At 54.1% G+C, this 27036-nt stretch overlaps 1 protein-coding gene and 1 long non-coding RNA gene across 2 annotated transcripts; one reads left to right on the top strand and one right to left on the bottom strand.

Moving 5' to 3' along the window:
• The first annotated feature begins 1291 nt into the window (after nucleotides 1-1291).
• Nucleotides 1292-23920, top strand: ITGA5 (integrin subunit alpha 5). The gene is made up of 30 exons (XM_043564197.1): nucleotides 1292-1801; nucleotides 8196-8326; nucleotides 9918-10030; nucleotides 10166-10286; nucleotides 10464-10525; nucleotides 10615-10660; nucleotides 10925-11050; nucleotides 11284-11328; nucleotides 11466-11509; nucleotides 13606-13662; nucleotides 13842-13894; nucleotides 14202-14410; nucleotides 14731-14922; nucleotides 15150-15195; nucleotides 15362-15463; nucleotides 15658-15713; nucleotides 15853-16007; nucleotides 16337-16474; nucleotides 16608-16675; nucleotides 17057-17207; nucleotides 17293-17385; nucleotides 17532-17611; nucleotides 17728-17808; nucleotides 17917-18022; nucleotides 18455-18607; nucleotides 19759-19845; nucleotides 19925-20038; nucleotides 20891-20992; nucleotides 21588-21710; nucleotides 22820-23920. The coding sequence occupies exons 1-30, from the start codon at nucleotides 1422-1424 to the stop codon at nucleotides 22901-22903; spliced, it is 3318 nt and encodes a 1105-aa protein (XP_043420132.1). The 5' UTR covers nucleotides 1292-1421; the 3' UTR covers nucleotides 22904-23920.
• Nucleotides 15592-19635, bottom strand: LOC122473533. The gene is made up of 2 exons (XR_006294696.1): nucleotides 19548-19635; nucleotides 15592-16761 (listed from the first exon to the last, which is right to left on the bottom strand). It is a non-coding gene; the product is annotated as an uncharacterized LOC122473533 (long non-coding RNA).
• Nucleotides 23921-27036: the final 3116 nt, after the last annotated feature.

Here is a 27036-nt window from a genome sequence, read left to right as displayed (position 1 = left end):
CACCTAGAGGTTACCTTTGCAGCAGTGGTGGGCTTAAGATTCTGACACAGAGATTCCTTGGGTTCCTCGCCTAACAAAGGGTCAGGACCTGAAGATGTGAGGGTGGGATGGGGGCCGGCATCACCCCACAGTCGGAGCAGCTGGCCTCTCCCTTGGGCCGCAGCTGGCTCTGGAGAGGGGCTTTTAAAAAAACAGCTGGGTGATTTGGGACAGGAAGTAGAGTAGCAGAATGAGGAGGAGACTCGTGTGGAAGGAAAAAGCATTGACTCTGGGTACTTTCATTCTGAGTCCCCCAGGCCAGAGTGGGTCAGGGGCCTGGGGAAGAGAAGAGGCAGGGTTTGATTTGGGGGATTATTATTCTGGAAGGGGAGAAGTCCTGGAAGAAAAAGGCAGGAAGGGGGCGGGGAAGGAAAGTTTAGGAGAAAATCAAGGCCCCTTGGTCCCCCTCCCCCAGACTAAGATAAAGACTAGAATCCTGAAAGGTGATCTCATCACACAGAGCCAGGGCTGGGGGAAGGGGTGGGCAGGGGGTCACTGCCTTCCCTTGAGAAAGAGTCTCTTCCTCTATATTCACAGGGGATCCGGGGATAATGGGTTCTGGGTTCCAGCTTAAAGAACCTAAAGGTTGGGTGCGTTTGCAAGACGCTACCACCACCACCAACCACCCCACCCCATTCTACAATTCTTCAGGCCAGTTTGGTCAAGAAGTCACTGAGGGGCCCAAAGCACCCCCCCTCCCAACCACTCCCAGGCTCTTGGTCAACTGCCAGTTTCTGGGGAGGGTCTCAAAAGAGGTTTCCATACCCTACAACCAAGAAGGGGGTGACCTGAAGTAGAATCTTCCTGGTGAGTGATCCCCAACTCCTGGGTTTGCAATTCTAGCAGCTTGGAGGAGGGGGTGAGGGGGTCAGTACTCCAGGAGCCCCCGTAGGTCCCCATCAGATCAGGCTGCCCGGGAGCACTCTGTACCTCAACTCCTGAGTCTCAAATCCAGCTGGCAAAAACCCAGGCACCCAGTGGCCCGGGAAGGCAAGGGGAATCCCAGTTGGCTAGATGCCAGAGGTGTCTCCTGTCTCTTTAGACCCCAAAGTCTCCTCCCTGAAGGAATGAGGGAGACCCCCCCACACACATATACAGGCTCCCTCCTCCCTTTAGAGGTGATTCCTTTCCTCATTAGGAAATTCTCCGCTCCCTTTTTCCGACTCCTTTTCCGAGCGTTTACGTTGTACATCTGGAAAGGAGGGGGGAGGAAGGAGGGGAAAGCAGAGAGAAGGAGGGGGGAAACCCAAACCCGCCCAGTCTGACCCAGTCCAGACAACCGGCCTCCAGCTGGGGCTAAGGAAAGGGGAGTGGAGAGGTGCGGCCCCCCCCACGCCCCTTCGGGGTGGGGGGCGCGGGCTCAGCGTTCCAAGGACCCAGGAATGCCCCCCCTCTCGCCCCCCCGGCCGGCGGGGGGAGGGCTCAGCCGGGAGTTTGGCAAACTCCTCCCCGCGTTGAGTCATTCGCCTCTGGGAGGTTTAGGAAGCGGCTCCGGGTCGGTGGCCCCAGGACAGGGAAGAGCGGGCGCTATGGGGAGACGGGCACCAGGGTTCCCTCTCCACGCCGTGCAACTGCGCTGGGGCCCCCGGCGCCGACCCCCGCTGCTGCTGCTGCTGCCGCCGCTGCTGCTGCTGCTGCTGCTGCCGCCGCCACCCAGGGTCGGGGGCTTCAATTTAGACGCGGAGGCCCCAGCTGTGCTCGCTGGGCCCCCGGGCTCCTTCTTCGGCTTCTCGGTGGAGTTTTACCGGCCGGGGACGGACGGGTGAGTGAGGAGGGTTAGTGGCGGGATGGGGGCTGGGAGGGTGGGGGGCTGGAGACTGGGGGCGCGGCTGGAGTCTGGAGGGGACCAAGGCTTGAGTCTGAGAGGCGGAGTTTGGAAGGACTAGGGCTGGAGTTGGGGGCCCGCGCCAGAGTTGGGGGCCCGCGCGGGAGTAGGGAGGGGACAGTGGCCGGCGTGGAGCTGGGCGCCTGGAGTTTGAGATCAGTGGGGAGACATGTGTGGGGTGGGGAGAAGACACGAAACTGGAAGCTGGAGAGGTCTGGGCAAGGGTCTCGGGGCCAAGGAAAAGGAGGACGCACGAATGGAGAGCAGCGGGTCTCTGGCTGAGATCTGTGAGCTGCGGGGACCCGGGGCGGATGAGGGCGGAGAGGGGGCGCGGAGGCCGGGAAGGGCTTTTTGGAGCCCTGCGGGACCTCGGGACTCCTGAGGGCCATTGTGCGGAGGGAGGACGGGTCGTGGTAGAATGAGCTGTGTGTAGTAAGAGGGGAGTCTGAGACTGAGGGGGTCCGGAGGTTAAATGGGGACCAGCCCCATCCTCCCCTCCCCCTCCGCTCAGACTAGGAAAGACCCGGGAGGGGGATGGCGGCTCCCTCCCCTTTCTCCTCGGGCTCCTACTCCGCCCACCACCCCCAATCTCCGTTCAGACGAGGGGACCCGGGAACTTGAGGAGAGTCCCGGGACCCGGGCACTGGGGGCGCCGGCGCTGTGGCGGGCTCGGCCAAGGGCGGGTGCTCGGATGTGTCGGGAGGGGTGTGTGTGCGCGCGTGAAGGGGGGTGGGCGGTTTCCCTCTTCCTCTAGCTCTTGGGAGGAAGAGAAATGCCGATTTCCTGTAGCCTGTAGTCTGGAGCTGGACTGAGACCGGACTCCAGGGCTGGGGTCGGAAGCTGGGGAGACGCGGGCTCGCTGGGCCCCAGAGCGTCATAACATAGGACATCAAGGACTGGAGAAGTCTCAAAGGAGGGTCCTCATTCCCAGCTCAGCAGGGTGACAAGCAGACCGGACCTGACCGCCTGGAAAGTGGGGAGCCCATAGACTTAGGGAAACCGGAGTTAGAGCTGAGGCAACATGGGAACAGGAGTGTTTGTTTAAATGTGGGGGGTTGGGAAGGAAGAGGAGAAGGTAGCTAGCTGCCCCTGGGCCCGGCCAGGGACTCCCAGGTGCCAGATTCCTGATCCTCCACACTAACTGGGAAATCCTCCTTCTTCTCCGTCTCTGGGCTCTGAGCTTTCCACTGGTCCCGGCCACCACCACCCCAACCCCAATGTCTCAGGGTTTGATAGAAGTTCTGTCAGAGGTGAGCTGTTTTTATATAGGATACAGTTAACTGATGTCTATGCCTTTTCTTTAATTTTTGGAGGAAAGGGGTTAATCTAGCTAATTCAAGGGGGGGGGGGCACACAAATTTCTTCTTTGTCTGGAGAACGAATGTGGGGATGGGAAAAAAGAAAGATGATTAGGCCCCAGCTGTTGGTTCTGCGCTATTCAAGGTCCCCACCCAACCCCCACCCCACCCCCCCTGGCCTCCTGCCCAAACCCCATTGCATCACCCTGGCCTGGAGTCTCTGCCAGGCCTGGCCTCCCCCAGGCCCCCTCAAACTGCTTACCACAACCCTAATGGAATAGAGAAGACCCGGCAGGGAGGGGATGGGATCCTCCCCCATATCAGGGTAAATCCAGTTGTCTGGCTCTTAACCTCGCGCATACCCCACCCCCACCTAGCTAAAGTGTCATCTCCCTTTTCCAACACTCCTTTAAAACATCTGGACTTTCCCACACTCCCATTCCCTAGGTGTCTGTCTGGCCCCTGGCCTGATCCTACAGGCCCTAAAGCAGTCTTCCAAACCGGGACCCCGCTTTCTCATCCTCCCCCATCCCCTCCTGCTCATCTCTCTTCCCAAGAGAACCCAGGTGTCCAGCTTGCACTCCTCCCCTCTCATTTTCTCTTACAATACACCCTTAGAATAGGGCTCTGAACAATCCACCTCCCCAGTGACCTCCCTCCCTCCACAGCTGGGCCTGCAACCCCTTCCTGCCCAGTGGTGACAAACACAGCCCCCACCTGGGGCCATCATCCTGGAGACGGAGGGCCTCAGTGTTCTTGTTCCCCCTACAACCCCTCTCACAGGAACCCTGAAACAGCATCAAAGGGCAGGGTGAGCACAAGAGAGGTTTATGTGGCAGGAAAGGGCCAAGCTTTAAGTAAGGCAGAGCTGGGCGTGCGTCCTGGCCCCACCACTTGTTCTTTGTGTGGCCTAGGGCGAGTTACTTAAGCTCTGTGTTTGTTTCGAAGTGTTTTCACGAGAATCAGACACCTAATTTATGAACCTGTTCTGAGAACTAAATGAGACAATATATACAAAAGGCACCTGGTCCATAGAAGGTGATCAGTACACGGGAGGCATGATTTTTACAGGGTCGCTTTCTGTTTTCCGGTTTTCTCCTCCTTGGATATCACCTAGTTCTTTGTCTAACTTTCCCCCCCCCCCCGCCCCCAATCTCTTACTTGCTTCTAGTATTTGTTTATAGTAGTGGTCGTAATAATGGTCCCTCACATTCCTTAACACTGTCATATCAATTTTTCCACCGGATGGCTACAAAAATCTTTGCCTTAGAGGAAACACTATTACCCCATTTTATATGCACATATAAAGCCGATGCTTCAGGAATTATAGAAATTGGCTTAGGGACCATTCAAGGGCAATCCATCATTTTATAGGGAGCGAATCCAAAGCTTAGAAAGAAGAAGTGACTTGGCCCAGGTCACCAGCTGGAAAGATGCTCAGCCTTAACCCAGCTCTCTTTCTCTTCTGGTACTGCCACAACTCTTCCTCACCAAGCAGCCGGACATATCTCTTGAGAACACACTGGGGGATGTAGATGTCCTCCTGGGGCCTGGCCAGGGCTGCTATAGGACCTACAGGAGCTGGGCCCTGATCCACTTGACACTCCCCGCCCCCAATCTTGCCAGGCCAACAGAGTCAAACAGTAACCATGTATTGAACAGGAACTTGGTTAATCAGAAGCCTGGCTGGGGAGATAGTAGAGGGGAGAGAAGGGGGTAAATTGGCAACAGGGTAGACCAGAACCTTGGCTTAGGAATGAGGATTCGTGGCTTCTGGTTCTTCTGTCAGGAAGGATTCCCAGTGACCTTGGCCATGTTCCCTAACTTCCTTGGTAAAATGAGAACATGGGACTAGGTCAGCAATCTTGTAATTAAAGTTTCTTCCTGGGGGCACTTGGGTGGCTCAGTCGGTTAAGCGTCCGACTCTTGATTTTGGCCCAGGTCATGATCTCACAGTTGGTGAGATTGAGCTCCACGTCGGGCTCCGTGCTGGGTCTGGAAACTGCTTAAGATTCTCTCCCTCACCCTCTTCCCCACCCCTGTTTGAGTGTGCTCGCTCTCTCTCTCTCTCTCTCTCTCTCTCTCTCAAAAAACAAACAAACAAAAAAACCACAACAAGTTTTTTCTGTATTTTTGTTTAAAATCAAACAATATCTTTCCAGGGCATTCTGTATAAAACAGGAAAAAGAGGTTGCTCTAAAGGAAGATGGGGAGGACTGTCAGGACCAAACTGGCCTCCTCAAATGTCATGTGGCAGGAAGTCTGCAAGGAAGGCATCTGCAAGGAAGTCTTCAACCCAGTGGATGCTCTCTCTGGTGCCTTGCAGCTGTGGTGGTCCGTGTCTCCGAGAACCAACTCTAGAATTTCAGGGATCTGAGGTTTCAAAAGAAATGATGGCAATGATTTCTTCCCTTGAACTCGGCATTTTGGAAGAGTTTATCTGCCAAACTGCATTTAATAAGGAATAATTCATTCCTTTTCCCTGTTGTCTTTTTTTTTTTTTATCAACTAGAAGTTAGAACAAGAAGACATCTGTAGCCGCCAATCAGAGCTTTCAACCAATTTGAGATATAACCAGCTTCCCTACATCAGTTGATATAATTATAGCCCAAAGCAGATACCCTTGAGGTTTTAATTAGCCCAGCCACCTTATCAGGTAAATGCATGATTTCCGTTAGGCTTTCTGAAATATTGAAAATAGCGCAAGGACGCTCCGCTGTTACCTTCCTGGACCTCTAAGAGGGCCCAACTGTTGCCAGATTTAGGAAGCAAGAACTAGGAGAGGGAGAACAGCGATAAGCTCGGTGACGTGCCTACTCTGACACCAGGCACTTTGCTTGGCACGTGGGAGAGGGCACTGTTTATTGGGATGGAAGGGCCACTGCACCCGCAGGTATAAGTCATGGAGTGGGGACGGGCATCTGAGTCTGTGTCCCTTGCCTGCACACCACATCTCCTGAACCCTCCCACAACTACAATGTACACACCCCTGGCTCACGAGCCTGTGGGCTTCCCAGGCTTTGTAAGGTCTTTCTCGCCTTCTAACCCTGCCAGGCTCCAAGCTTCTTCCACAAGCCAGCCCAGGAGCACTCAGGCTCAGCTGCTCCCCAAGAGCAAGGGGTGTGGGAAAACTGGGAGTGGGAGCAGGGTCCTTTGGCTGCAGCCCTGTGCTCTCCTGGAAAGGGAGTGCTGGAGCTCCAAGAGACTTCAAGACAACCTGTTCAACCTCTTCACCCGGAGAGAGAAGGGAAAGGGTATTGCCCAAGTCCACACTGAGCTGGTGCCTGACCCAGAACTCCTGACTCATGGTCCAGTGCTCTTTTCACTGCCTCCTGTATCATAGCTATTCTCTGGGGCTGCCCCTACTAAGAGAGGCTTGCACCCCTCTCTCCTCACCCAGCCCCAGGACAATGCACTCACTCTCTGCCTGCCACCAAGCTGTGGGCCTGGCAGCTGACTGGGTCCCTGCCTTCCAAGTCGCCAGCTCCCACCCCCCTCAACTGGATGTAATGCCTGAGTGAGAGGGGTGGGGCCCTGCGGGTGGGAGACAAACGGAGAAGTGAGAGGTTGGAAACAGACAGGAAGCCACAGGCAGTAAACATTTCCTGTCCCCAGGGTAACCAGGGCTCGCACCCCACCCCCCTTCACTCCAGGAACTCTCCTCTCTGGCCCCCCTCCTGTTCCTCTGGACCCTGCCTTCTCCCTGCTCTGTTCTCATCCTCCCTTCCTCCCTGCCCACTCCTCACTTCTCCCTTCAGTACCATGGTCCTGCCCCCTCGTTGCTTCCATCCATTATTCCTCTTGAACCCCACCCCACTCACCCCTGCCCTTCCTGGTCCTCTTGGAAGACACCCTAGCTTTTGGGACCGCTACCATACTAACCCACTCGGGCTCTTTCCTGATAAGAAAAGCTAGGGAACATACCCAAATATCAGGGAAGGGATGACACTGGGAATGTTGAAAGCTGAAGGGGGCCAGAAACCAGTAGAGATGAAGAACACAAGATTTGAGATCAAGAGAGAGGATTAAAAAACCAAAACGAGGAAAGCAAGTAATCATAAGGGCAGAGGGACAGAGAGATTGAGAAGCAGTGTCTGAGGCAGGTATGGGAGGAGAGTAGAGGCCAGACTGGCAGGGACACCGGCCCAGGGGCCAGGTCCAGTTGCCCCCAGCTGCTAGATGCAGTCCTTGTGGGAGACCCTGGAGGAGAAAATCAAGAGGGCTGATGGCTGCATGGAGACCTTGGAGACAAGGGACCTCAAAGACAATGATAGAGGCAGAGTCGAAGGTGAGAAGATTGCCCAGGACCTTAACTCTGACCACCCCATTACATAGGACCCCCAGCAGAGGCAACTTTCTCCTCATCGTCTCGAAGCACCGTGTTCAGAGCTAACACCCCAGGAGAGCAAGATTTGAATTCAGATTCCTAGGGATGGTGTGCGGGAAAGGGGTTCAGGGGCTGAACAGAAACCCAGCCAAGATGGGGAGCTCTACCCCAGAGCCCAGGGGAATCTATCCTCACCATCCTCCAAGCTCCACTCTCCACTTCTACTGACTGATTCCCAAGACTCACATTTTTCTCCTACACACCCCAGGGCTGGGCAGCCCGATGCCTGGGTCTTGGCCTAGAGAAGGACTTTGGCTTGGGACGAGAGGGTAGAGGCTAGGTGAGAGGATGAGAGGACCCTGGAGCTCCAGGGGCTGCATATCCGATGCCGGCAGGTCCAGAGTGGAGATGGAGAAGATGGGGTTCGGGCCCTCTGGTGCCCCTATTCCTTTCTCAGAACTGACTCCGCTTCCTCCTCTCTTTAATAACAAGGGAAGGTGGTGGAGGGGGGTGGTTGTTGTGTTAGTGACAGCGCCACATGGGGACCGCCTGACTCCAGCCTGTGCCTCTGGCATCTGTGGCATCTTCTGAGATATAAATACAACCCAGGGGGCATCTACCCCACCCCCGGCCAGCCCCTGGCCCAGAGGCCTGGGGGGACTGGAGAAGGAGTCACTCTGAACCGCCTCTCCTTTCGCCTCCACAGGGTCAGCGTGCTGGTGGGAGCTCCCAAGGCCAACACCAGCCAGCCGGGAGTGCTGCAGGGTGGTGCCGTCTACCTCTGTCCCTGGGGCACCAGCCCGGTACACTGCACCCCCATTGAATTTGACAGTAAAGGTAACCTCCTTGGTAGGCGGGGAAGCTCAGGAAGGGACTGGGGGTGGTACTGCGGATTGGGGGCGGGCCGAAGGGTGCCTTGAGGGAGGGGTGGAGCCTGTCCAGTTCCACGGTCAGGCCACGTTCCCTCCAGGCTCTGGTGCTCCAGCTCAGTGTAGAAGCCGTGCAGCGACTCCCGTGGCACTCACACCATGTTCCCAGTCCAGCCCAGCCCAAGGAGGGCGGGCATGATTCAGAAACATGTGGCTCTCATTTCCCCTGAATCACCCACAACTCTGGGAGGCCAGGGCAGTAACACAAAGACAGGGAGAGTCACACAGACTTTTCAGTCCGTTTAACTAAGCACTGACTAAGTGACGGTGCACGCCAGGCACCGTGCTGGTGCTGCAGGGGACTGAAACATGATGAAACCACTGCCCTCAGGGAGCTCAAAGCCCAGAGTAGATGCAGAGATGGCTGGGAGGGAGACAGATGGAAAGATAAACAATAACAGCTAACGAACGCTTCAAGAGCACTTGCTCTGTGCCAGGTACAGTCCTGAGCGCCCGGCATATCTTAACTCACTTTAATTCACTTAATCCTTTCAGTACCGTGTGAGGTATTAGCCCCATTTTATAGATGACAAAATGGAGATTAAGTCCCTTGTCCAAAGTCAGCTAGTAAATAGTGGAGCCAGGGCATGAACTTGAACAGTCTGGCTCCAGAGATAAAGACTGGGGTAAAGGGACAAAAAGAGGAGAGATAAAAACACGGAGACGATGGCAGGGACAGGGATAAGATCATGAAACACATTCATTTTTTTTTTTTTTTAAGTTTAGTTATTTATTTATTTTGAGAGAGAGAGACAGAGACAGAGAGAGCAGGGTAGGGGCAGAGAGAGGGAGAGAGAGGATCGCAAGCATTCTCTGCTGACAGCCCAGAGCCCAATGCAGGACTCGATCCCATGAACTGTGTGATCGCGACCCAAACCGTTATCAAGAGTCAGATGCACTCCACCATTCAACCGACTGAGCCACCCAGGCTCCCTGCCCGCCCCGCCACTTTTGTTTTTAAATCTGAAAGACAGATGAGAATCAAAGGAAAGAAAGAAACCGTACTATAGAGAGCAGAGATAGGGCTTGGAGAGATAGACAGATGCTGGGAGAGAGACATAAGGTAACAGAGATCCAGAATTGTGAGAGCCAGAAAAGAAGGGATGGGACAAGGTGCTGTTAGAGACACCGACCCAGGTACAGAGAAGCATAGCCAGAGGACTGCCCTCTCGGGAAACAACCATTCTTACTTACCACCCCCGTGGCCCCACATCACTTCAAGCGTCCCTGTCCCAGCTGGGTGAGGAGGCAGGGGCACCAGGGGACAGCAACTCTAGAAACGCTAGGTTCTGTGTGCGCACCCGTGGATGCACACATGTCAGGGAAGGGGTGAGTCAGGCTACACAAAGCAGACTCTGAAACCCCCTCCCCACTCCTCCCAGTGAGTCATGGAGCTCAGGGCTTGCAAGTGCCCGGGCACCCCCAGACTGAGAGTGGGGGCCGCTCTAGGGCTCAGCCATCCACAGCCCGGCATGACTCCCTTTTCTCACTTCTCCAAGGCTCTCGACTCCTGGAGTCATTACTGCCCAGCCCAGAGGGAGAGGAGCCTGTGGAGTACAAGTCCTTGCAGTGGTTTGGAGCGACGGTTCGAGCCCACGGCTCTTCCATTTTGGTGAGGGCCCAGCAGGCTGACAGTGGCTCTTAGTGGTGTTATGTGGTGTGACCAGGGGAATGGAGCAGAGGCCTGAGGGAGTGGGGGAGGCCCTGTTGGACTCACCTGAAGCCCCCTCCTCCTGGGCCTCGCCAGGCCTGTGCTCCTCTATATAGCTGGCGCACAGAGAAGGAGCCGCTGAATGATCCCGTGGGCACCTGCTACCTCTCCACGGACAATTTCACCCGAATTCTGGAGTATGCACCTTGCCGCTCAGGTAGGGCAAGGAGGGGCATGTGCCCTGTGTCTGCCTCCTCCCTGTGATTCCCCACCCTGCTTAGCCTTTCTGATCACTGTCTGGTCCAGGGAGATCCTTTCTCTGGTTCAGCTCTCTCTCCTTTCCTGTGTGACCCGTCTGTGCCGGGCTCCTTCCCACCACCTTCTCCCCTCACAGATTTCAGCTGGGCCGCAGGACAGGGTTACTGCCAAGGGGGCTTCAGTGCTGAGTTCACCAAGGTAAGAGTGTTGCCTGGGAGAGAAGCAGCTGTGGGTGGTGTCCCAGGAGGGTCAGGACCAGATGTGGACTCCTCTCCTTCCCTCCACAGACTGGGCGCGTGGTCCTGGGTGGACCAGGGAGCTACTTCTGGCAAGGTAAGTCCTTCCTCTGCTGTCCCTTAGTCCCCTGGCACACAGCCTCTCATCCCTCTTCCAGTCTGAGGTCACCGTCCTTCCCTCTTCCCTCCCTGCCCAGATTCTCCTCTCCCTTCCTTGAGACTTCTGTACCCTTTTCCACCACCCTCCACAAGCTTCCCTTCCTGGAACCAGACTTCTGCAATCCCACCCAATCAGCTCCCAGTGCCCCCCTCCCTGCCACCCTCCTCCTCCATCCGTCCAGCTCCTCACCCCCTTCCCCAGGCCAGATCCTGTCGGCCACCCAAGAACAGATTGCCGAATCCTATTACCCCGAGTACCTGATCAACCTGGTTCAGGGGCAGCTGCAGACCCGCCAGGCCAGTTCCATCTACGATGACAGCTACCTGGGTGAGCGAGCCCCGGGGAGGAAATCGGGGGGAAGAACCTCCAGTGGTCTTGTCCCAACCCCTGCACCCCCCTCCCCACCTCTCTTCTTCCATTCGGGCATCCTATGTCCCCCTGCCCTACTTGTGTGCAGGCTGTGTAGGAAGGCCCAGTAGGGTTGGGGAAGGAACTGAAGGATTGGCCACAGCAGAGGGGTCCCCCCAGGGATACTAATATCCACCCATCCTGTCCCCCAGGATACTCTGTGGCTGTGGGTGAATTCAGTGGTGATGACACAGAAGGTGAGTGTGTCTCCAGGTGGGGGCCAAGGGAGGGGACGAATGGAGACCCAGGACCTAGGGCCACAGGAACCCAGACACCCTGCTGGTCGGATTTCCCTTTCCCCTCCCTTAGCCCACAACTTTCTCTTCTTTTGCAGACTTTGTCGCTGGCGTGCCCAAAGGGAACCTCACTTATGGTTATGTAAGACCCAACTTGACCTTCCCTCCCTCTCTCCCCTTCCCCTCCCCTGGTTAATCACAAAGAACCATGCACGGCAGTTTGTGAGGGTTCAAAAAGTGGATCAGAACACGGGCTCTGGAGGCAGACCTGGGTTCAAGTACTGGCGTTTACTCTGAATGAGTCATTCTGTTATTTATTCATATACCCCCCGCTGCATTCCACAAAATCCCCAGACCTACTTAGCCTCTCTGAGCCTCATTCTTCTCTGTAGAATGGGATAATAATAGTTCTGACCTCACGAGGCTCTTGTAAGGATGAAATGAGATAACGCCTGTGAAAGTTCTTAGTGAACTATGAGGCGGTGTACAATTGGTAGCTGTTATTATTAGACCGTGACAAGCGCTTTAGAAAGGACACAGATAAGACGGCCATAGGAGTTCATTCAATTAACAACATTTATGAAGGCCAGGTCAAAGATAAGAAGATGAATAAGACACCGTACCCCATCTCGTAAGGTGCTTCTAATCAAGTATGTAAGATAAAACACACATACAATTATAATCCGAGGTGTATCTACTATTACACAAGCTCGCCGCTGCGTCAGGCTCTGTCCTCTCATGATGTGTATTCTTCACAACAAGCTTCTGGGGGTAGATAATACGATACACCTTTTCCACGTGAGAAAGCTGAGGCTCTGAGACCAAGTAAGTGGTTTAAGATCACCCAGTTAGTAAGGGGCTGGAGAGAGATTTAAAACTAGATCCGTCTTGGTCCAAAGTCAGTGTTCCTTCTGCACGATGAGAAGTTTCAGAAAAGCAGTTAAGAGGATATAGCAGTTAAGAGGAAGGAATAACCTACTTTTCTAGGGCAGGAATGGATCGGAGAAGGTTTTTTTTTTTTCTCTTTACTTTTCCTTTTTAAGGTACATCCAAATTAGTTAGCATCTAGTGCAACAATGATTTCAGGAGTGGATTCCTTAATGCCCCTTGCCCATTTAGCCCATCCCCCCTCCCACAAACCCTCCAGGAACTCGGTTCTCCATATTTAAGAGTCTCTTTTGTCCCCCTCCCTGTCTTTATATTATTTTTGCTTTCCTTCCTTTGTGTTCATCTGTTTTGTCCCCCATATAAGTGAAGCCGTATGATATCTGTCTTTCTCTGACTAATTTCCCTTCACATAACACCCTCTAGTTCCATCCACGTAGTGGCAAAGGATCAGAGAAGGTTCTATGAAGGATCTGTGGAGATGTGGCAAGAGGGCATCCTAGACAGGAGCATGGCAGAAAAGGAAAAAAGTCAGGCCATTGTAGCAGACTCGTGGGCTGACTGAGCATGAAGGGAATAAGGAAAGGTTGAGGAAAAACAGATTAGTTGGGGCCAGATTCCCCAGGGCATCCATCAGAGGACCAGTCGAGAAGTTGAGAATTTGGGCAGCGGCTGCAGGGAATCACTCTGGGTTTCCAAGCCAGAAGTGCCCCTCCTGGATCTGCTCTGGGACCATCAGTGCGACTGAGGCAGTCGGGGTAGGGTGATGGAGGCAGGGAGAGAGCCGGGGGGCCGTCCAGCAGTCTGGGAGAGGACTCACCCCAGAGTAGGAGCAGCGAGAGTGGGGAAGGGGGCAAGGAGCCAAGCGACCAGGGACTGGTGGGGCCAGTCACTGAGGGGGGACCAAAGGGAGACATGAGCTCTTTGTGGTTTGGGAGGCCTGAAGGATGAGGGACGCCTGAGGTCTCAGGGTGCATTCAGTCGTTCAACTAATAATTACTGTCTGCTGCTCACCAAGCACGACTTCAGGCTCTGGGGAGAAAGCAAAGGACAAAACCAAACTCCTGCCCCCGCTGGTCTTCTATTCTAGTGGGTAGAGATGGACAACAGACAGACAAACGTAACCTCTGTCAGTAGTTGATAAGTGATGGAGAAAAATAGTGAGGGTGCCTTGTGGTGGAGCTTCCTGGCACAGAGATGGGGGTGTGAGAGCAAAGTCAGGAGGGAATTAACAAACAAGCGGTCTGTGTCTCCAGCAAATGCCTTCCCCCTGAATATCCTGTACCTGTTTGTTCTCTACCCGTGGGATGGTCTGGGAGTCCGGGACCAATGGGTATATCTCATCATCCCCAGGTCACCATCCTCAATGGCTCAGACATCCGATCCCTCTACAACTTCTCAGGGGAACAGGTGAGGACAGCCCCCACACACAACCCAGGCTGGCCCTCTGCCAACCAAGTCCCAGGCGTAAGCCAGTGAGCCCAGGCTCCCTGGAGTCTCTGACCTCCCCAGCCACAGTCCCTGCTGATCCTGTTGAGTGACCTCCTACTTCTGACCCAGTGCTGCCTCTGTGTCCACCCCCACCCCAGATGGCGTCCTACTTCGGCTATGCAGTGGCTGCCACAGACGTCAACGGGGACGGGTGAGTAGTGGGAAGAGGGCACACTACGATGCCCTTCCCAGATCCAAGACCGAAGAGCGGGGGGTAGGACAGAAAAATCCAAGGAGAGTTTTTCTCCAGGCTTTTGCTCTGGGTTCTCCTCCTGTGCTGTCATCCCCTTGCTGAGGAGCAAGGAGAGAACTGAGAGCTAAAAGACCACAAGATCTCAAGTCTTCTCACTTGGGTGGGCAAGAGCCTGGGATCCAGGAGGCCTAGGATGTCCTGGCACTGGGACTGGGGAGGTGGCAAGGCAGGGTATCAGGGTGCCTAGCTTTTCCCCTTCCCTCAGGCTGGACGACTTGCTGGTGGGGGCACCTCTGCTCATGGAACGGACAGCTGATGGGCGGCCTCAGGAAGTGGGCAGGGTCTACATCTACCTGCAGAACCCGGCTGGCATGGAGCCCACCCCCACCCTCACCCTCACTGGCCATGATGAGTTTGGCCGATTTGGCAGCTCCTTGACGCCCCTGGGGGACCTGGACCAGGATGGCTACAATGGTAAGCGCCAGAGGCCCCAGGAGCTGAGGAGGAGTCTGGAGCCTGAGTCAGAAGGGGTTTGGGGAGAGGGCGGCTGTCAGCTAAGATACCCAGACCCCCCAGTGACTTCCCTAGGAGGTGTGTTGACTTTAACCCCACTATCTAGGTCTTGGGGCTTGAAGAGATTGGAAAACTGGGAATGACAGATTGGGAAAAAAACAAAAAAAAACAAAAAAAAACATTCCTGGGTTCTGGGATCTGGTGGTAGAGATTTCTGGTTCTGGAGGCCTGGATTCTTGGATTCCTGGCCTCCAGACTAGTGTGTGTTCTGTGTCTTGCAGATGTAGCGATTGGAGCTCCCTTTGGTGGAGACACCCAGCGGGGAGTGGTGTTTATATTCCCTGGGGGCCCAGCGGGGCTAGGCTCTAAGCCTTCCCAGGTTCTGCTGCCCCTGTGGGCAGCCGGCCACACGCCAAACTTCTTTGGCTCTGCCCTTCGAGGAGGCCGAGACCTGGATGGCAACGGATACCCTGGTGAGTAGTGTCCCAGGCCCCTCTCACCTGAGAACTCTCCTGGTCCCGGACCCTTCCCCCCACTTCTGCATTTTCCTAAGCTCCTGGGTGCAGTTCTAGGATAACGCCACCAGGTGGTGCTGTCCCCCCGCCTCGGCCTCCTTTGAGCAATGACACTAGAGAGGGTTAGGAAAGGAGGACCTTAATGTGGGGCTCGCTGTAAGGGGTAGTTTCTGGACTTCTTGCAGATCTGATCGTGGGGTCCTTTGGTGTGGACAAGGCTGTGGTGTACAGGTATGAATTCCAGGGGGAGAAGTGGGAACTGGGGAACGTCTCAGATGGGCTAAGGCTGGGAAAGTGTACAAAGGCCACTGGCTTCCCGGGGCTTGGGCATCAGCTTCCTGTGCCCAGGGTTCCAGAGAAGTCTTAGTTCTCTTGACCCCATATCCACTCTTGGCAGGGGTCGCCCCATCATCTCTACCAGTGCCTCCCTCACCATCTTCCCTGCCATGTTCAACCCAGAGGAGCGTAGCTGCAGCTTGGAGGGGAACCCTGTGGCTTGGTGAGCAGGGGCCCAGGAGATTACAGAGACTGAGTCTGGAATACCTCAGTCTGGGCCTGGGAGTGGGCAGAGAAACCACGTCTGTGGTAGGGGACGAAAGGAGGTGCCCCAGTCTGGGTCTTTCTGGCGGGGGGGCGGGGGGAGCCGGAGGCTAGGGTGCCCGTTCACCAGCTTTCCTCTTGGTCTTCCTCCAGCATCAACCTTAGCTTCTGCCTCAATGCTTCTGGAAAACATGTTCCTGACTCCATTGGTGAGAGAGACTGTCTGAATCTCTTAGGCCTTGGGAAAGGGGGTGGGGAGGAGGGGGAGGGGACCTTGGCACCTCCCTTCTCTCTGAATAGGTTAGGAGGGAAAGACAGATTCTCCTGAACATATGTTCCTGGCTGCAGGCTTCACAGTAGAACTCCAGTTGGACTGGCAGAAGCAGAAGGGGGGAGTACGGCGGGCACTGTTCCTGGCCTCCAGACAGGCGACCCTGACCCAGACCCTACTCATCCAGAACGGGGCACGGGAGGACTGCAGAGAGATGAAGATCTACCTCAGGGTATGGCCCAAGGGTGGAGAACAGACTGGCCTGGGGAGGGCGTCACAGAGAACTGGGGCCCCTCTTGGAAAAAAAAAAGAGAGAGAGAGAGAGAGATTAGGAGAGTCCAGTGAGAGGCTTAGGACTTTGGGGGCAAGGAAGGGGGCCCTTCTGTCAGAGGAACTGGGAAGCAGGCTGTCAGGGCCTCAGAAACAAAGTGGATGGTCAAGTTTGGGCACCTGGATTCTTGAGGGCCCTGCATGGGCCAAGAGACATGTGAGAGGCTGAGGAGCAGGGCCACCAAGTCCCCAATGCCCCCTGACACAGCAAACCCTCTTCCCCACCCCCAGAACGAGTCAGAATTCCGAGACAAGCTCTCCCCGATTCATATCGCCCTTAACTTCTCCCTGGACCCCCAAGCCCCTGTGGACAGCCATGGCCTCCGGCCAGTCTTACATTACCAGAGCAAGAGCCGCATCGAGGACAAGGTGAGGAGATGGGGGAGCGATGAGACCCGGGAGGAGAGAGGCCTGGGCACCTGGGGGCAGTGCCCTGGAGCGGGGAGCCTTCAGCCCAGGAGGAGGTCTAAAGTCCGCCTCTCAAGGCTAACCTGCTCCCCAGGCTCAGATCTTGCTGGACTGTGGAGAAGACAATATCTGTGTGCCAGACCTACAGCTGGAAGTGTTTGGGTAAGTGAAGGCCAACAGCAAGCTGGGGGATTCCAAGATGCCAAGGTCGCATAGCAGAACATGTGGCGTTTGGAAGCACTTGGCACCTGCAAAGGTAGAATAGGGACATACTAGCAAGCTGTGTGACCTTAGGAAGTCACTCAACTTCTCTGAGCTTCAGCTTCTTCATCTGTATAGTGGGAATAATAGCATCCGTTTCTCTGCCTTTTTGGAAGGACTAAATGAAATAATCTACATAAAACATCTGGCCTACTTCTGGCCGTAGAGTTGGAACGCAGTAAATGGTATCTGTTATTATTATTATTTTATTCTTGTTATGGTTCATTGTCCTGATTTGGGGATTAACTTCCCAGTGTCCTTTACCCGGTGTTCCCCCTCCAGGGAGCAGAACCACGTGTACCTGGGTGACAAGAACTCCCTGAACCTAACTTTCCACGCCCAGAACGTGGGTGAGGGCGGCGCCTATGAGGCCGAGCTTCGGGTCACAGCCCCTCCAGAGGCTGAGTACTCAGGACTCGTCAGAAACCCAGGGGTGAGAGGGGATTCTGAGGCAGGGTTTGGGAGGAGACCCCGTCAGAGGGGCACCAAAGCTTTACCTATACCCACCCCACCTCCAGAACTTCTCCAGCCTGAGCTGTGACTACTTTGCCGTGAACCAGAGCCGCCTGCTGGTGTGTGACCTGGGAAACCCCATGAAGGCAGGAGCCAGTGTGAGTCTGGCACAGGAGTGAGGATCCGAGAAGACAGTGACCAGCCTTTCCAGAGCACAGCTGTGGAATAGGGAAGGGGGCTGGAACTGGGGTGAGGCAAATGCCCAGTCTGACAGGCTCCTTTGTCCTCCCTCCTTGTCCCGCAGATCTGGGGGGGGCTGCGGTTCACAGTCCCTCATCTCCGGGACACAAAGAAAACCATCCAGTTTGACTTCCAGATTCTCAGGTAGGGAACCAGTGGGGCCGGTGGGGCGGGGCCTGGTGCAGGGGGCGGGGCCTGGTGCGGGGGCATTCTCCTCAGCTGGGCTCCGGCACTGCCTCAGTCTCTCCTCCATCCCACAGCAAGAATCTCAACAACTCCCAAAGCGAAGTGGTTTCCTTCAGGCTCTCAGTGGAGGCTCAGGCCCAGGTCTCCCTTAACGGGTAAATTCCCCGGGGCAAAAATGGGGCCTTTCTGGGAGGGGAGATACTTCTAGGAAAGGGTGCATATGGGATCCCTTCCGCTGTCCTCTAAACCACCCTCCTCTTTAGTGTCTCCAAACCCGAGGCAGTGCTATTCCCAGTGAGCGACTGGCATCCCCGAGACCAGCCTCAGGAGGAGGGAGATGTGGGTCCTGCTGTCCACCACGTCTATGAGGTGAGGGACAGTCAAGGCGGGGGCGGGGAGGCACTGGGCTGGTTCCCCAGCAGGCTGCTGGGAGTGGAGGGGTGGGACCAGAATGAATGACAGGGAAAGGGGAGCCACTCACTGTAAGTGACTGATGGCTGGGACTAGAGAGAGGGACTGAAAAGAAGAGAGGAGGGAGGGGGAGGGGGAGGCGAAGGCCTGGACAGGGTCCTTGTGAGGGAAAGCCAGAGGAGAGACCAGCCAGTTAAGTGACTTGGAAGGGAAGGATGGCTCCATCTCCAAGAGTGTTGGCTGGAGAGGATTTTCTCTCTACCTGTTGATCTCCTCCTTCACTTCCGAGGTGGGAGACATGCAGGAGGGAAAGGCGGGCCGTAGTGTCCCAGGGTCTCAATAGGGCAGAAGCCTTCCCTTCTCAGGATGATTGTGTTCTCCTCTCCTCAGCTCATCAACTTGGGCCCCAGCTCCATTAGCCGGGGTGTGCTGGAACTCAGCTGTCCCCAGGCTCTGGAAGGTCAGCAACTTCTCTACATGACCAGGGTTACAGGACTTGGTAACTGCACCACCAGTCACCCCCCCAACTCACAGGGCCTGGAGGTGAGAGGCCTGGAGACTGGCATGGGGAGAGGGACCAAGGCTAGGGGGGGTTGAAGAAGGTCCCTGGAGGCCTGGAAGAACCAGGATGTGCCTGAAGCTGAGGACTGAGGTCACTGAACAAGGGGCAGAAGGACCACAGACACCTCAAGGCTGTGGGAGGGAAAAAGACCATTTTATACACAGCCTAGAATATCCTTCCCTTCCTTCCGGCCCAGGCATACCTCTAGGGCCCATCTCTGTCCCACCTTCTCTGGGAAGGCCCCTTCAGACCTGTTTCCCTGGGCCCTAATGCCTGGTTTAAAGTTTGTTTACACATTGGCAACATTTAATTAAATGAGTGTCTACACTGAACACTGTTATAGGCTCAGGAAATATCTCACCGAACAAAACTAACAAGGCCCCCACTCTCATGGAGCTTACATTTTAGTAGAAGGTAATAGACAATTAAAATGAAATAAATAAATAAATAAATAAATAAATAAAATGAAAAAGGGAGGGGCGCCTGGGTGGCTCAGTCAGTTGAGCACCCGACTTCGGCTCAGGCCATGATATCAGGGTTCGTGAGTTTAAGCCTCGCATCGGGCTCTCTATGCCCCCCACCCCCGTCTCTCTGCCCCTCCACAGCTAACACTCTCTCTCTCTCAAAAATGAGTAAACATTTTAAAAAATTACATTTATATTATATTACATCACATTAAAAAGGGAAAGATTAACAGGTACTGAAAAGTAATCGACATGCAATGTTAACATGGAAAGGCCAGGGGACCAGAGTCTTTTAATGAAGTCATCAGGGAAAATCTCTTGAGAAGGTAACAGTTGAACTGAGGCCTCAAAGACAAGGATGAACCTGCTTGTGAAGACTCAGGAAAGAGCATTCCAAGCAGAGAACAGCCAGTGCAAAGGCCCTGAGGCAGGGATGGGAACCTAACTATTTACTTACACATCTTGTAAATTCCAAGGACCAAGTTTAGTTCGTGTCTGTATTTCAACACCGAGCTTGCTGCCTTGCCATAGGAGATGGTCACTGGATGGATGAAAAGAACAGGTTGAAAAAAAACATAGGTTGAAGCTGCTCTGGAACCCAGGTGCTGGCTGACTTCAACACTGTGATGGGGCAAGAGTGGTCCCTAATGGTCTCTTTCTTCTTCCAGTTGGATCCTGAGGGTTCCCAGCACCACCTGCTACAGAGACGGGAAGCTCCAGGCCGGAGCCCTGCCTCCTCAGGACCTCAGATCCTGGTAAGTCACACTGGGACTTGGGTTCTCAGAGCCACCAGAAGGGCAGAACTCCACATTCAAGCCTCTCCTTTCTTCCCAGAGATGCCCCGAGGCAGAATGTTTTAGGCTGCGTTGTGAGCTCGGGCCACTACACCGGCAAGAGAGCCGAAGTCTGCAACTGCATTTTCGAGTGTGGGCCAAGACCTTCCTGCAAGTGAGGGAGCCTTACCTCAGCCCTGACCCTTGACCTTCAGAGCCTCCTGATCTTCCCCTCCCTTTCCCTAGTGCTTAAGCCAACTCATTTGGTGAATGGGACCCAGGCACTCCCACTCCCATCCCTCACCCTCCTTTAGACTGGGCTGTGTGTCCTTTGTGCCACCTGGTGGCCACACTGGGAGTGACAGCTTCCCTCTCCGGGCCCATTCAGAGGAGGGAGAACTGGAGAGAGACCAGCATGCAGAGAATGATAAAAACAACAGAGATGGAAGATGAATCCATAGTGGAGAGGCAAGCAGATGTAGGAATAGTAAAGAGCAGTTATTTACTGAGCAAACGCTGTGGGCCAGGCAGTGTCCTGGCTGTCTAACCCCATCAATGATTCAAAAAACTTAAAAATATATATATATATTTTTTTTAATGTTTATTTATTTTTGAGAGCGAGACAGAGAAAGAGACAGAGCATGAGCGGGGGAGGAGCAGAGAGAGAGGGAGACACAGAATCCAAAACAGGCTCCAAGCTCTGAGCTGTCAGCACAGAGCCCAAAGCAGGGCTCAAACCCACAAACCGTGAGATCATGACCTGAGCCAAAGCCAGACCCTCAACCGACTGAGCCACCCAGGCGCCCCTGAAAAAACCTTTTTATTGAACATGCCATCATCTAATTATACATTATTTAGTTACACCTATTTAATTACACATCTGTTATCTCATATAAGGAACACAGATATTCAGGAGAGAATGGGTCCAAAATAGGAAAGATCACAACCTGAGCCAGATCATGGGGAAGCCCCTGTGTCCTCTAGATCCTAAGGGGGGCTTCCCCGAACACCTTGTCCCCACCCACAGCGGGAGCACCAGCCCTTCAGCCTGCAGTGTGAAGCCGTGTATGAAGCCCTGAAGATGCCTTACCGAATCCTGCCTCAGCAGCTTCCCCGAAAGGAACTTCAGGTAAACCTGGGCCAGAGGTCTGGGCCAAGGACACTAGGGCTTGGAGTACTGGGCCTGGCACTAGAACAGGGACGTGGGTGGGGGCCGGCCTCGTTATTGTAAAATATGTTTATTGAGCGTTACTAGGTGCCAGAGCCTGGGCTGGATCCTGGAGATATAACGATTAGCAAGATGGACAGAGTATCTTCACTCCTGGAGTTCACAGTCGAGTGGGCAATGAGAACACAGTGTGACAAATGCCAGGATATTTAAGGGAACACATCACGGGGACAGTGAAACGCAGTCTTGCAGGGTCAGGAAAGGCTTCCTGGAGGAAGCGATGTTTCAGCCGAGACCTGAAGAATAAACAGGAACTACCAAGCTAATTAGTCAGGAAAGGTATATTCTCTGGGGAGGGGGAGTCAGCAGGGGTGAAGACCCAAAAGTAAGAGACAATGACGCACCTTTGAGGAATTTAAACTTTATAACGTCCAGAATTGTGTTAGCCCAACATGGGAGGTGAGAGGTGGGTCTTGGTCCGATGGCAAGTGGCAGCCAAGCGTAGGGTGGGGAGAACTAAGGACTTTTCAGTGACCTCTCCTGACTTTCTCCCTAGGTGGCCACGGCTGTGCAGTGGACCAAGGCAGAAGGCAGCCACGGTGTCCCACTGTGGATCATTATCCTAGCCATCCTCATTGGCCTCCTGCTCCTAGGTCTGCTCATCTACATCCTCTACAAGGTCAGCCACATCCTACCCGTGACTTGGCCGCCCTCTCGTCAGGTTCTGCCCTTAACCCAACGTAGTCCCAAGCATCTATCTCCAGGCCAGTTCTCCGGCCACGTGCCCCTACCTCTGCCCTGGCCACAGGCATGCCATCCTGAGCCTGCCTGTCAGATCCTTCCCTTCTAAACCCCTAGCCCAGAAAGAGTCTCTTGACCCAGGCTGCTAAGCTTGCCTAGACTTAAAAAAGCAATGTTACTCACAAGTGGCAAATATGTGGCATTTGTGATATCACTTCCTACAAAAATTAATGGCAGCCATCACCACTTGACTATACCCTAGAAGTGGCCTCAGAATCCTTCTCAAGAGGCAGCTACTATTAAGCAGTCAGACTTGGATCTTGAATTCAAAACTATTCGCCAGCCCTGGCCTAACTGGGGGCAATTTCACAGCACTGATGAACGAACCCCGTATACCAAAAGCACTCCCAGCATTAGCCCTCCTGGCCCATTGGACCTACTGGAGAGATAGTCTTTTTTTTTTTTTTCTTAATGTTTACTTATTTATTTATTTTGAGAAAGAGAGAGGGAGAGAGTGCACACGCGCATGGGGGAGGGGCAGAGAGAAGAAGAGAGAGAATCCCAAGCCGTACACACTGTCAGCATGGAGCCCAGTGCGGGGCTCGAACTCACAAACTGTGAGATCATGACCTGAGCCAAAATCAAGAGTCGGATACTTGGGGTACCTGGGTGGCTCGGTCGTTAAGCATCCAACTTCGGCTCACGTCGTGATCTCACAGTTCATGAGTTCCAGTCCCACATTGGGTGAGCTCGAGCCCCCGTGAGCCCTGCTTCTCTCTTTTTTTGCCCCTTGCTCACTTGTGACCTCTCTCTCTCTCTCTCTCTCAAACTAAAAAAAAAAAAAAAAAAAAAAGTCGGACACTTAACTGACTGAGCCACCCAGGCACCCCTGGAGAGGGAGTCTTAACAGCCAGGAATTTAGGCCACTTTCCCAAGATGGGGAGATTAGAAGCACTAGAATGATCTTCATTTCTGCTTAGGATAAGATCTGGGGAGAAATGGAAGCCAGAATATCTAAACTCTCCCTTCTTCCCCCCCTCTCATTAGCTCGGATTCTTCAAACGCTCCCTCCCATACGGCACCGCCATGGAAAAAGCTCAACTCAAGCCACCAGCCACCTCTGATGCCTGACTCCTCCCAGTCCCAGACTCCCAAGCCTCAAGGCCCAGTCCCCCCACCCTCAGTCTACTGACAGGGAGGGGGCTGGGCGCTTCCTGAAGGTGCTGAGGGCCAGGGAGAAGCTCCTCTCCCCAGCCCAGAGACATACTTGAAGGGCCAGAGCCGGGAGGTGAGGAGCTGGGGATCCCCTCCCCCCATGCACTGTGAAGGACCCTCGTTTACACATGCCCTCCTCATGGAGAGGGGAACTCAGATCCAGGGATAGAGGCCCCAGCCTCCCTGCAGCCTTTGCATTTTGGAGAGAGTTTCCTGAAAACAACTTGGAACCAGACCTGGGGAATCCAGTCCCAGTTATCTGGGCCAGATGTGCCACCAGGACTTACTGTCCAGCTCCAGCCTGCAAAGATCTATTCTCAGCCTTGCCAGAGATCCACAGGAAGCCCCCCAGCTAAGAACCTGGAACCTGGGGAGTGAGACCTGGAAGCTCTGGACAGCCCCCACCCTGGTGGGCCGACAAGGAAACACTAACCGTGGATGGTGCCCCAGGCCCAGCTCAGGACAGATCCCAAATGAGGATCGATGCTGGCTCAGAACCAGCTCCAAGGGGACTCAGAACTTTAATGGGGCCAGATCGAACCTGGGGCCTGGGGTTGATCTGGGACTCAGACTCAGACATTGGTAACCTAACCAAGCCAATCCAGGACTACATTTGAGCCTGTTCCAGACCTGGGCCTGGAGGCCCAATCCACCTCTGACTCAGAAGAAGTCAGGAATTGCCCAGGACCCTGAAGGGGCCATGATGGCAAACAGATCTGGAACCTCAGCCTGGCCAGACGCAGGCCCTCCCAGTCCCCCAGAAAAAGGGGAGCCCACTGTCCTGGGCCTGCAGGATTTGGGTTCTGCCCACCAGCTGCACTGACGCTGCCCCTTCTCTCCCTGCCCAACCCCCCCTCACCTCAGCTCCGGACATCCGGGACTTATTTAAACTCTGTTGCAAGTGCAATAAACCCGGCCCGGTGCCCCCACTGACCAGAGCCGGAATTTGTGTCCTACCCCACTCTTTCCAAGCCCATCCTGGAACCAGATGGCTCAGTGGATAGGAAATGTCTGTTTTTCACAGCTTCTTTCCACTGGGAGCCAGGAGTATGACCCCCAGGAACTATAGAACTACTTTTTGGGTTCCCTTCTCTCAGGTGAAAGAGATGATGTGATGATGGAAGGGGTGAATGGAGGACTTGACTCCTCTGCCCGTCACCCAGCTCCACCAGATCTGGTTCCCCGCGCCTCCCAGAGAGAAGGGAAAGAATTCCTTCTTTTTGGGTTTGAGCATTAGGGAAGAGTGCAAAGGGGGAGGTCCAAGTTGAAGGTGGAGGACGATGGTCCAGAATGCTCACCTGGGCTTCCCTAAATCAGAATAACGAAATGGCTTGAGAGAAAAAGCCACAAAACTGAATCAGAAGAAAGCCAGTTAGGTTTTTGTTCTGTTTTGTTTTGCTATCACTGCTTATTGTATACTGGTAGGTAGAGAGGGTGTTAAATAGTTTGCATACCTTATCTCATTTCGTTTCTCTATCCATAATCCTGTGAAGTGGGTACAATTAACCCCATTTACATGAGGGAAAATTGAGGTCCAGAGAGGTTATATAACTTTCCCAAGGTCACCCAGTGAGGGCGAGAGCATAGTCGAATTTAGCCTTGTCTGACTGTGAAAGCCCTCATTCTTAACCAACATGGTTTAGGTCTTTGAAGAGAAATCAAAGTAAGGGAGCCCCTCGGGGTCCTCTGTCTTTTCAAGGCCTGTCCTAATGTGCCACAAGAGGAAGGAGAGGGGTGAAGAAATTCTAATGGATTGTCGGAGGCAGATGTCCATGTCATGCTAGACCAGACTTCAGCCACCAGAGGGCAGCATAGCCACAAATTTGTGGGAATTTGGGGGATGGAGAGTGCGTGAAGTCCATCTCGTTCTCTTTCCCCATCGCCGGGGTTATTCTTTTTAACTTAGGCTCCTGCCCAGCAGTGCTTACGTCACCTTAAAAATATCTCTCCTGGGAGACCAAGGCTGCTGCACACTCCAATCCGTGACTTCTTGATAATTCTGTACCCTAGAACTTCTTCCCAGAACCCATAAATGAAGAGGGACTGATAAGGAGGAAGAGACCTAGTGAGGCCAAGAGCTACCCAGTATTTCCAAGGATTGCAGCTGAAGCATAACAAGACACTGGGAATTCTCAAGGAAGGAAATCTCATACTCCCCTTCTTGGCGGAGGGCTGGGATTGGCATCATCCAAATTCCAGGGGGCAGATCTGAGATTTCTTACACCATCAGCAGGAGGAAACGAGGAGGGGAAGTGCTCTGTGACCACTCAGCTGGGTCATGGGTGTGTCTGTGTAGTGCCTGTACCTTTGAGTCTCAGAGAGTGACAAGGTCTCTCGTGAGGGTGCACAACGACGTAAGGAAGGAATTCCTTGGGCTCAGAAATGCCGCAGTTGTAATCTAGCACCAGGCTTTCTGCCCCTGAACTGTAATGCTCAGGCTCTGGTCTGTTTCCCTTCCAAAGCTCCCAGCCCTTCCAGAGAATGTCTGCCTCCCATCCTGAGACTTGAGTGATCCAGAGGGACATGAGGGTAGGGGGCTAGGAGGCCTGAGCCCTTTCCTTATCTGTTTGTGTGTCGATGGAAAGGAGGCCCTGGGAAGGGAACAGCAGCTGGGGGTACAGGGAGGGGGAGGGGACTCAGGAGAGGCAGCTGGCAGGCGGGAAGCTGATCTGGGGGTCTCAAGTTTCTTGACATCAATTAGAGCAACCAGCCTGGGCTCATTAGTAGCCCGGGGTGCAGGGCTCATCAATAATGAATTCACCCCGCACACTGCCCCCACCCCAGCTGCCTGCAAGGTCACCCCGCCCTCCAGCCAGCTGCCTCACCTTAGTAAGCTAAGCAACCCCCTCTTCTGAGAGGTCTCTTCTGTAACCTCCCTAACTCAGAGTCCCTGGAGACAGCATGGGATGGTGGACAAATCAGAGGGCAAAGGGGGTCTGTATCACCAATCAACCACACCTGATGCTGACTCTGTTTTTTTCTGAGTTCACCAAGGAGGAGAAAGAATGGGAAGAGAAAAGGAAAGGTGTGAGGGGTGGGGTGGGGGGAGGCTAGATAACAGGGCCTGGGGAGAAGCAGGCTTTGTGACACTAGAGTTGAACAACATGGTGGCAGGTTGGAGCTGGAGGAACAAGACCTCCTCTGATTGGCTCAGAGACCCTACATTCTCCCCCAAGGCCACAGTTGGGCAGCAAGGCCACAGTCCCCTGAAATCTCGGCCTCTGGATCAGAACAAGACCAAGGCATTGGAATTCCCAGCGTTCTCTTGCCCTTGAGCTGGAACATCTTTCTGTCAAACCAGATCAGTGGGGTAAAGGCAAGAGACTGCTGAAGCTCAGAATCAGGAATTTGAAGTTCTTGTACCTTAATTAGTCATCTAGTCCCAACTTCCCTGCTGAACTCAGGAATGCCAGTCCCCAGTCCCCTTCCCTGACTGTTCCAAGACTCCAGTCTCAACACCCTTCTACCAACCTCTTCCTCCCTGCCTCCACCCTCCTTATATCCCAAGCGTTCTACTTCCCAGTTACACCTCCTTTCCCTCTGGCGCAGGGGCTGGCCTGAAGCTGGCCGTGTGGCATTCTGGGAAGTCCTCCTGCCGCCCTCCCTCTAGGGGCAGGTACAGACAGGTCCAGGCTGTGGCAGCTGCATCTTCTCCAGACACTTCACAGACTCCCAGACTCCAGCCTCATGCTGGGGTCCCAGTTGCCCACCTCTAATCGAGTCCCCTGTTGGTCCTTAAAATACATCCAGTGTCCTGTACTCCCCCCCCCCCGACACTCCCCAGCCCATACATTCGTCCCTATTCTCCATCCTCCCCTCCACCTCACCACACACACTAGTCCTCTACAATCCACACTCACCTTGGTGAATGCCCTGGGTTCAGACCCTGATGCCTGATGGGTGCTCCCATCCCCACCCCAATTCAGGTCCTCTCTACAAGGTTGAGCCTCAATTCTGGATCCTCCATCATCTTCTGATGGCCCTAATAAATCATCTCAGTGGCAAGCTTCTTTTTCCACCTCTTTGAGTGCATTGATTGCAACTCTCTT

This window comes from Prionailurus bengalensis, chromosome B4 (genome assembly GCF_016509475.1).
Source record: "Prionailurus bengalensis isolate Pbe53 chromosome B4, Fcat_Pben_1.1_paternal_pri, whole genome shotgun sequence".
Classification (NCBI taxonomy): Eukaryota; Metazoa; Chordata; class Mammalia; order Carnivora; family Felidae; genus Prionailurus; species Prionailurus bengalensis.
This window is presented reverse-complemented; position numbering and strand designations above follow the sequence as displayed.

Bases quoted from the DNA above. Each gene is read 5' to 3' on its own strand.
- ITGA5 (XM_043564197.1), top strand. From the start codon at position 1,422: ATGCCCCCCCTCTCGCCCCCCCGGCCGGCGGGGGGAGGGCTCAGCCGG. The intron at 17,386-17,531 runs GTGAGTCTGGCA...CTTGTCCCGCAG, and splicing joins CCATGAAGGCAGGAGCCAGT to ATCTGGGGGGGGCTGCGGTT. The intron at 19,846-19,924 runs GTAAGTCACACT...CTTTCTTCCCAG, and splicing joins CCTCAGGACCTCAGATCCTG to AGATGCCCCGAGGCAGAATG.